The sequence below is a fragment of the Vespula vulgaris genome, chromosome 13 (genome assembly GCF_905475345.1).
Source record: "Vespula vulgaris chromosome 13, iyVesVulg1.1, whole genome shotgun sequence".
Taxonomy (NCBI): Eukaryota; Metazoa; Arthropoda; class Insecta; order Hymenoptera; family Vespidae; genus Vespula; species Vespula vulgaris.
The window spans coordinates 1,688,637-1,699,531 of NC_066598.1; the positions used below are offsets into that span (position 1 = coordinate 1,688,637).

General features: G+C 36.2%; 1 protein-coding gene across 5 annotated transcripts in view; it reads left to right on the forward strand.

Moving 5' to 3' along the window:
• Positions 1–10,043, forward strand: part of LOC127068405 (optomotor-blind protein) — a 117,184-nt gene extending 107,141 nt beyond the window's left edge. For 4 of the 5 annotated variants that reach the window (XM_051004536.1, XM_051004539.1, XM_051004537.1 and 1 more), the window contains exon 7: positions 1,717–10,043. In XM_051004536.1, coding sequence (XP_050860493.1) covers positions 1,717–2,572 — 856 coding nt within the window. In that variant the 3' untranslated portion in view covers positions 2,573–10,043. The remainder of the gene's footprint in view (positions 1–1,716) is intronic. The other variant, XM_051004538.1, reaches the window with a different exon arrangement.
• The last annotated feature ends 852 nt before the right edge of the window (positions 10,044–10,895 follow it).

Here is a 10,895-nt window from a genome sequence, read left to right on the forward strand (position 1 = left end):
TGTGGACCAACCTATAATATATCTACATTAGAAAGATATAGAAAGAGAAAGAGACAGTAGCTATAGAAAATACTATCTATGTATTTACACATGCGCGTAACGTACTCGTTTCACGTTCCTCGTTCAAAGAATTTTTTCTTCTAAGCCACGAAGTGAGTTAGGCATCCTCTTACAGCACACCGGCCGATCAAACCTTCGACTTTTACTACTCAACGTCTTTTTAAATCGTTTCTTTCTTTCTCTCTTGCACACGCACACGCACACACTCCTTCTTTCTCTTTCTCTCTCGTGATATGTTTCTATGTATAAAGTTATTCTCGATGAACATAGCAATGATTTTTTTTTCTAATCAGAATCGAACAGAAACATATTAAAATGTTTCTTTCAGCGCAGTTCATTTCTAATTTTTTTTATTTTCTCTGTTTTTGTTTTATGCATCGAAAACGTTTAAAATACATAAAAATTTAAGAAACAATAGAGCGATATAAAATCAAAAAATGTTACCTTTCCTACAGTCAATAGAATCACTCGAATGATATTTGTATCTTGTTTGAAAACAGATAAAACAATGATCGAACACTTATAATTTATATTCCTCGTTGAAAACATTTTGGAATAAATAAATACGTAAAAAAAAAAGAAAAGAAAAGAACAAATAAATATTAAAAGTGAACATATCTAGAATTTTATTATTGCATATAAAAAAGAAAATCTGAATGACTGAATGATCGCTATATCTGATTAACAAAAAAAAAAAATATCCACATACAAACATACACAGTCAAACACACACACATACATACGTATATATATATATATAATGCATTAAGATTACTATCGTGATGGGGGACGAGGACGAGGACGATCTTTTACACTTGGAAAAGGCGTCGAAGGTGTAATTAAGATAATTAATTTAATAGCACAAGAGCCTGTGCACCTCGGGGCGATACGCTTACCCACTCGCATAAATCCCATATCGTAGAGTACCAACAGCAGCAACAGCAACAGCAACAGCAACAGCAGCAGTAGCAGCAACAGCAGTAGGTAAGCAAGTAGGTAAGCAAGTAGGCAACCAAGTAGGCAACCAAGCAAGCCAAGCAAGTCAAGCAACCAAGCGAGCAAGCAAGCAATGTACTTACGTTAGAGAGACAACCTTTATAATGCTGCTAAACGTGCTACGTATGTATGCGAAAGAGAAAGAGAGAGAATGAATTATCGTCGTCGACTCGTCGGGATCTTTTGATTCCATGCGACGCTCTTTGCGTCGTCGCGGCTCCGCGATCGCCTGGAATTTCTCGGCCGAGGTCGACGAAACCGATAGCACCTTCCGATCCGTTTGAAAATCCGTGTCAAGTCGATCTATCTTTTTTCCACTCCCTCCTCCCTCCTCCTCACCTTCCTCACCGTCCCCATCGACATTTACTCCTTTGCTATTACGACGGAAAACTAACCAAGTCGATCGTTTTTATTGGATCGGTTATATATATTTAAAACTTAATTTCATTATCGTATCGAGAAAGAGAGAGACTATTTGATTAGGGAAGGGGATGGTAGCACGAGAGAGAGAGAGAGAGAGAGAGAGAGATTATAAAAAATAAAATGGAAGATGGTCTCTTCGAAAGAAATTTACTTCGCTGTTGGAGAAAAAATCGTTGATAAAATTGATGCTAATGAAACAAATTATAAAAGATTGCTAACTCCGTCTATTTGTTGCAGAAGGCAGGCGCTGTTGACGGTATCGGGAGGCGGTTCTCGTTTGACGTCGGGTGGTCCAGCATCTCCGGATAAAAGACGATCGTCGAATTCGGCAAACGATATGATGGACGACGAGGATAAATTATTGGACGTCGTTGGTCCGGAGACCCCACATCCGGCTCATCATCATCGGGAACGGGAGCAGTCTCGGGAAAGGGACGATAGAACCAGCGAGAGAGGAGAGGGTAGCGAATCATCGGGTTCGGAGAGCGGCGGAGTGTCGGGAGGTGCGGCAGGATCGGAAGGGCCACGTCCAGACGTATCGGTTGGTCCACCATTGCATCCGCCATTATTACCGTACCTCTATCCACCTGTACCAGGATTATACCCAGGTCCGGGTCCATTGATACCGCCTAGTCCATTGGGTCTACACGGTGGCGTTACACCGAGTATGTTGTTCAACGCTCAATTGGCATTAGCGGCTTCGCAACATCCGGCCCTTTTCGCTCATTACCCACATCCATTGGCTAGCCCTTTGCATCAATTGAAAGGGCATAGATTTGCTCCTTATACATTGCCGGCACCATCCCATGGTTCGGCGTTCGAAACTGTTACACCAGGAAGTAGAACTCTCAGCCCGAGATCACCACCGCCAAGGCCAGCTACTGGTTCACCGACGCCTACCGGTGGTCCGGCAACCGTATCCGCTACGACCGGTGGCCCTCCTACGTTAGGTACCACGACATCGGGCTCAGCGGGTGAATTAAAGTCGATCGAGAACATGGTCAACGGTCTTCAGGATAAAAGGAGAAGGAGTCCTAGTTTAACGCCTGGACACCGTGGCGACGGCGAAACGGGAGGCGGGGGGAGTCCGTGACAGGAGAACGAGCCTGTAACAAGCACAAACGACGATCTAGAGGATGATCTCGATCCCGACGATGGCTCCCTCGATCTCGACGATCCGTCCGAGGATGATAGGGAACCTGACTCGACTTCGGAGCCCTCGTAGCGCGAGAGGAATCTTCGTATCTCATTGTCCGAATGGATCCTCGAACTCTTGCTCGTTCTTCTCTCGATAATTTACTCTCACAAGCACGTTATCATCGTTGTCGTTCTTATCCTGATCCGTGTGGAACTCTCGCTTATCGCCGATATGTGAACGATTATTACAAAGGATAAAACTAAAGAGAAAAGAAAAAGAAAAAAAAAAAAGAAAAAAAAAGAAATATTATCTATCAAAACTAAAGTGCAATTTTCTTTCTCCGATATGTGAAAATGAGGGAGAGTGAGAGAGTGAGAGAGTGACAAAGTGAGAATGCGAGAGTGTGAAACAGAGAGAGAAAGAGAGAGAGAGAGAGAGAGAGAGAGAGAGAGTGTCCTCGTCTGTCCTTTTCCTCTCAATCTTCCTTATCTTCTTATTACTTTCTTTTTTCTCTCTTTCTTTCTCTCTCTCTCTCTCTCTCTCTCTTTCTTTCTCTCTCTTTTTTTCTCTTTCTCTTTCACTCTTCGTTGCAAAGGACTTTTTCGAAGGACATTTTTGATTTAACGAGAAAAACGACGATTCGTGAAAATGGCATCACCGTCGTCTTCGTCGTCGTTGTCGTCGTCGTCGTCGTCGTCGTTTTCATCGTCGTCGTCGTTGTCGTCGTCTTCGTCGTCATCGTCGTCGTCGTCGCGTATCGATCGGCCGAGCGATCGTGAGAGTCTACAAAAGGAGGGAGAGGAAGAAGGATAAGAGAGAAAGTGAGAAGGAGAAGGTACGATAATATGCAGCGAACTCTATAACAAAGGCTTGAGAAAGAGAGAGAAAGAGAGAGAAAGAATGAGAGAATGAGAGAAGGAATGAGAGAGAGAGAGAGAGAGAGAGAAAGAGAAAAAAAGTGTGAAAGAGAGAATAAGAAGATAAATATATCTGTGGAATGCTCGTGAGATTTTGCAATACGAAAAAAAGCACATCCTAATTATATTATTTGCGAAGGTCCCCGCCCCCATTGTACATATGTACCCTAGTGATATTATATATATATTATATTATATTATATATATATATATATATATAAATATAAATTACGCCTCTATCCCACTCTGTATTAATTATTGAATATATTAATTATACGAATGATTAAAAAATAGAAAGAGGAGGAGGAGGAGGAGGGAGAAGAAGTGGAAGAAGAAGAAAAAATAGAGAGAAAAAAATGGCGCAAGAAAAAAATAAACAAAACGGATCGTGACAAACGCGATCACCATCTTTTTGGACGTAGGTAAAATATTTACGTCGATTTCGTTCGAGGCTAGAAATGATAGATATAGTGTATATATATATATATATATATATATATATATATATATATATATATATGTATATGTATATATATATATATGTATTATTTACATACATATATTATATATCGATCGACAAAACGCACGGCCGATCGTTCGTACCGATTGCTCCTACCCCCACCCCCTCATTCACCGTAGTGATCATCGATTCATCGATCGATCGATCAATTCATCTGAAATTTTATCGCGTTTTTTTTCTTCTTTTTCATTTTTCCTTTTTTTTTTTGTTCTTCCTTTCGATCGACGTAAATAACGCTCGCAGGATTTTGCAAGAATAAAAATAAAAGGAGATATAAATGGTGGTGGGGGTAAAAAGTAGGCGGGTATGTTGGGGTGAGGTGGTTGGTGGTGTAGAAAAAAAAAAATCACGGAATAACGACGACGAGGCTTCCTCGGTGTAAAACGCGCAAGAAGAAGGATCGATAGGATCAGATCCAAGATCCAAGGATCGTTCTCCTTGCGTCCAAGTTTTACAAGTTTAACGAAAGAAACTACAAAAGAGGTATAAAAAATAAATACACGAACATATATTAATACATGCAATTACAAACATACACACACACACGAACACGTACATACAAAATAAAAAATAATGTGGACATCATTTTTCTCTCTCGAAAACTTTTAATCGTAGACACCGATCGGATTGGATTCGTCGTTCAACTTCGACGTCGTTCGGAGATGAAAATGAGATAGGATGTATCAAAACTCTTTTTCTAAGCTTCTCTAATTTCAATATCTCTCACGAAATTCTGAAAAACAATTTTTCTTTGCTCCATTTTTTTGATGTGTTCGTTTCTTTTCTTCTTTTTTTTTCCTTTCTCTTCGTTTCTTTCTTGCTTTCTTCTTTTCTTTTATTGTTTTCTTTCTTTCTATTATTGCTTTTTTTTTCTTCTAACTATTTCGAGAGAAATAAAAAGAAAGTAGAAAAAGACGGCGAATCCAAGCCGAGGATAAGAACTTTGTATAAATAGTAACAATTGATGTAGATAATTATCGAGTATGTAATGATAAGGAAAAAAAAGGAAGAAGGCTTTTTAAAAGAAGCTACAAATCGTTAATAAAGTAAAAGGGATAAGATTTGAAGGGACAAATGAAGGAAGCAAAAAAAATGGAAGATAACATCTGATAAGGAGTTACCAAAAAAAAAAAAGACATAGGAATGTGTTGAAAATTGATATGAAGGAAAGAAGAGAGAAAGAAATAGAAAGAGAGAGAGAGAGAGAGAGCAGATGAAATAGATAAATGAAAGATCTATTTTTTTTTACATGGCACACAGATCGATGGGTGCCAAACGATCGATCGATCGATCGATTTGATTCGATTAGATCATTCTATAATTTTATTCGAAGAAAAAACAAAATAAATAAAAATAGAAAATTGACGTATCTTTTATTTTATTTGTTTTTACATGCATTCTTTTGGATTAATAATTTTCAACAAATTCGTTGGATCAAATAAGTTCTCCTTTTCTGAAAGAAAAAGATCGATCTTATTGTTCGTTTATTCTTCATTGTTTTTTTTTGTTCCAATTTATTTTTACAATTAAACGAAAGTCGATCGTTTAATAGACAAATTAAATTAAATCGATCTTCGTCACCCTTCGATCGTTCTTTTTACACACACACACACACACACATACACAAAACACTCCAAGATCTAATAATTTTTCTTCGTTCGTTCATTCTTTATCTCGCAAATCGAAATTTTTTAATTTTTCTCTTTCGATCAAGATCCATAACAAATATACGTATATTCATTGCGTGTGCGAGCACCATTGTTGTAAAAGTGTATCTACACACACCAATCTGTGGATTCGATTAAATAAGACCACAAAAAAACATAAAGTCAAACACCTAATCTGTCCCATAAAAATGTCATGTTTTAAGGAACAAGAAAGATGGCGATTCGTCGAAAACTTTTTTTTTTTCGAGAGAGAAAAAAAACATTCGGATATTGTGTTTAAAAAATTACAAGTGAAGAAAGAGAAAGAGAAAGTGAGGGAAAGAGAGAGGGAGAGAGAAGAAAAATACATAAATGTTTTTAATTTTCCTTCTTCTCTCTCTTTCTCTCTCTCTCTCTCTCTCTCTCTTTCTTTCCTCAATTTTAAATTAATCAACAAGAATTATTAATTTTCATCGTCTCCTTTTCTTTTCTTTTTTATTCTAAAACCAAATTTTGGGACAGAAAACGAAGTGGTTGCGTTGATAAGTAAATAAATAAATTAATTAATTAATTAATAAAGAGACATTAATCTGTTTCTCGAGAGATGTGTGTGAGAAAGACAAGAAGGGAGAGAGAGAAAATCAGTGCGTAAGAAGAAAGAGTGTATGAGTGAGAACGAAAAAAGAAGAGAGAGAGAGAGAGAGAGAAAATGAAAATGAAAATGAAAATGATAATGAAAATAAAAATGAAGATGAAGAAAATTGAAAATGAAAGAAAAGCAATAAACGGGGCCAGTCTTGCGTGGCCAACGAGTCAAAAAGTGAACTCCTTCTTGCACGTTAAATTTCTAATGTTCCATGTATCTCTACATTGTAAAAAGACCCAACCAATCATCCCTCTCTAATTCAAGCAGTCTTCTACATCCTTCAATCGTCATTTTCCTTTATGCCGTTTAAAAAGAAGCAACAAAATTTTTCTCGTTCATCGAGGTCGACGTGTGTGTGATTGAAAAAAAATCACAGACATATATATATATATATATATATATATATATATATATATTAATTTAACAAATATAAAATAGCCTTGAGTTATTTTTTCTCTCTCTTTTCCTCTTTTTTTCAATCTCTCTATCTCTGCCTCTCTCTTTTCTTTTCTTTTTCCTTCATCATCCTTATTTCTTTTCCTTTCTTCTTAATCTCTATATATCCCCGTTTGCATTTTCCAAATAATTGTCCACCTTTACCCTTCTCATATATTCCCTTCTCTCCCTCGTTCCTTCTTCTTTCAATTAATTATCAACACTTTCATCATCCTGTATTATCGTCTACTTTACTACACGCTCATTATTCGTCATTATATTTTCATCTTCTCGTTATCTTTTTCTTTCTTCATCTTTCCTCGATATACTTTTCTTATTTCTTCTTGTTGTTTCTTTTCTTCTCTCTTTTTCTTGACTCTTCCTTTTCTTTTTTTTCCACCTATCTCTCTCTCTCTCTCTCTCTCTCTCTCTCTCTCTTTCTTCTTACTACACCATAAGGTATAATAATTGTCAATTCCTGCGATCTTATCGGTGTGAAACGACAGCTGCAAGATACATCAGAGTTGCCTGTTAGATCCCGTAGGTATAAAGGTAAGATCGACCACGAAGCAAACGCTCGAGAACTCCGCACGCACTATTACGGTTCTACTGTCGTTGACAGCCCTTTTCCCTCCTTACCTCTTTCCCTTCCTCCCTTATCCCCTCTCCAAACACCCTTTTTCTTTTACCAGACAACGACTACAACGGCTACCAACGACTAACTAAGACGACGATTACTACGGTCGAAAACTTCGTCGAGGACGTCGACCCGACACATACGTCGGCACCAACGTAAAAAGAGATCGAATGGAATGCGTTTCACCATCTACTTTTTAAGAATCTTCGTCTTGCGATTATATACCTCTAAAAACAAATTTGTTGTCTTTGTGTGCTTAACGAAGAGTTTTTTAAAACTTACGCATCTTTCTTTTCTCTTTCTTTTCTTCTATTCTTTTTTCTTCCTTCTTTTTCTTCTTGTTTTTCCTTTTTTTAATTTTGCTTTCGAAATTTCCCGGGGAAAGGGAAAGAAAAAGGGAAATAGAGTTAATTCGGAATGAGTCGAGTCATCTCGATGAGAGGAAACGAGAGAGAGAAAGGGAACGATTAATATCAATTAATTCTTAATTAAAGTAACAAATTTGAATATTGAAATATACTTGTTTAAGGAGAAAAAAGGGAATAAATATCATTCCGATAAGATAAAAGTTATATAGATACAAAATGATCGTCTTGAAATCAATTTCTAAATAATATATAATTGGAATCGTTAATCTTAGAAAAAAAAAAGAAAGAAAGAAAAAAGATAGATAGGCTTAAGTAAATATGCATGGGTATAAATGAGAAACAATTAATAGGTATAAAATGAGGAATAAAATGGCGTTAAAGGGTAGGCATCGAATGTTCACGTAAATCATTGAGATAAGACACGTTAATGATAAAAATCATGAACGAAGAGAGACAAGAGTCGATATCATCTCGATCGATCTGACACGATTTAAGTGAAAGGATCGAGGAGTCATCATCGTTTAGCAAGCGTCGATTCATCCCAACGCCGAGGTGCATTTAATTGACCATGAAAATGGAATGTCACGGCTAGTAGATTTTCCAGATTAGGAATTATGTATCGTGACTCCTCGGCTTCTTGCATTTCTATCAACGAATCCATATATCAAAACATTATACATATTTATTTTCTTCTTCTTATGAATATCTGGTTAAAAACTAGAGAGAGAGAGATAGATAGAGAGAGAGAGAGAGACCAATCGAACTTAATTTAAAAATGAACAAAAAATTAGAAAAGAAAATCAATAAAATATTAAAGCGTTAGGTTCTAAAAAATATAAAAAATTTATTATCGATACACAGTTGATAATTCATTTCACTTACTTACTATAAAACATAAATACACTTTATCATTTATTGCGATATTAAAGAAGCAAAAAATTAGAGTTAACGACATATAACTAATCGAAGATGTTATTCGACAATTTCTTCCTTCTTTTTTTCTCTTTCCTTTTTTATCAATCGACTAGTCATTTCGCAACACGCAAAAAGAAAATGGTACAACAGATTTATTACGACATAAAAAAAAAAAGAGAGAGAGAGAGAGAGAGAGAAAAGGAGAAGAAAAAAGGCAAAAGAAAAAAGAAGAAAATTGCTCTATGGAGTAGTCACGTGATTCGTGCACGACGAGGACAAATAAATTAATGAAACGTCAAACTAGAAGGAAGTGAGAGAGAGAAAGAGAGAGAGAGAGAGAGAGAGAGAATGTAAGAGGGTACACGTTAGTATCGACCACAGGCTGACTTCTATCGTAGTCCCTTTTTTCGATTCCCTTTGAGTCCTCTTTCTCTCTCTCTCTCTCTCTTTCTCTCTTTTTCTCTGTCCTTCTCTATCTATCTATCTATCTATCTATCTCTTTCTTGTTCTAACGGTAGTCCAGGTAATGAGGCAGTTTGATGGTAATCGATTCGATCACGAAAGCAGCTTGTCTTTTCGTTGTCTCGCGTCTCAACGCGATGGGGTCACGATTTTCACGAAGGTTCACGTGAGCCTATATAACTACTTACCCACAAATTCTGCGTGCGTGTGTGTATGTATGTGTGTGTGTGTCTGATGTAACTACTTACCGCAACTAATTTGACATTCGCCAAATACATTTTTTTTTGTTCTTAACCCCCTCCCCTGCTTCGATATTGTTCTCAAAATTTTAACTTTTTTTTTTCGTCGAAATGAACTTCGCAGAGAAGAAGTTACTTATTCGTTTTCTTTTTTCTTTTTTTTTTTTTTTAATATCGTAGGAGAAAAGAACATGTTAAAATATATTTTGTTTGTTGGTAGATAGATTTATATTTAAGTTACGAGAAGAGAAAAACAAAAATTGGTGAGATAAATTTGTTAAATAATAATTACCAGAGCAAGTAAAACTTCTTGTCGCTAAACAAAATATTAGAATATATTATGTATATCGTGTAAGAAAAATATTTATAAACCTTTTTCCTGGCACTTAAAATTAGTTTAACAAATGTCTGTAAGTTGGTATACCATGTAAAAAATATTTCGAGAATGTATATATATACATATGTTAAAAAAAAAGAAAAGAAAAAAAAGATCTAATCTAAAAAGAAAATTGTCGAATAAAAAATAAAATAAGAATAAAATAAGATCCACGAAATTGATTGATTGGATCTGTACACGTCAGTTTACGAAAAAAAAAAAGAAAAAAGAAAAGAAGAAAAAAATAATCAGTACCTTCTCCGGATGCATCGTAAAAGTCGTTCAAGTATATTTATCAACACATACAAACACGTACGTAAGAATGATATAATAAAAAATTCAAAGGATTGAAGCACACTAGTATCAACTATCAACTATCAAGCAAGTACAAGTATCTAATGTATCCGGCGGAATTCCTTTCGACGAAAGATCGATGCGTTTTTTATTTATTTATTCGTTAAAGCACAAAAACACAGTCACCATTTGAAATTTCGATCGAGATAGCAACCTCTCTCTCTCTCTCTCTCTTTCTTGAACATCCTAATCTCTTCTCTCTCCTCGTTTCTAAATTCACTTTTTCTTAACGTGTAAGTAACATACATGTATATATACATATATATAATATATATGTATGTATATATGTATGTACTAAGGGGAAGGAAAAGTACATGACAGATTGTAAAAAATACTAATCGATAAATTCAAATCGGTGTCCGGAGTTCCCTATCCAGTATGGATAGAAATAAGTAATAGTAGCAATGGTAATAGCAGCAGTAGCAACAGCAGCAGCAGCAACAACAGCAACAGCAGCAACAGCAACAGCAGCAGCAGCAGTAATAGTAGTAGTAGTGATAGTAATAGTAATAGTAATAGTAACAGGAATAAAAGGATAGGGTAAGAGGAATAGGAAGGTTGAAGTGTAAGTGTAAGGGTTGTTCGGTATCAAGGCGTGTTGCGTGGCCAAGCTAAAAGAGCTCGCTTTAATATCGTTTATAAATTATTCCACGAAGATAGCCATCAGCATACAAATTGCTTCGACGACTAGGTGCCCGGAGCAATGTTAGAAAGGGCCACGTCCTTCTTCGTAGGATTGTTCTAGTCCATCTTCCGATGAGAA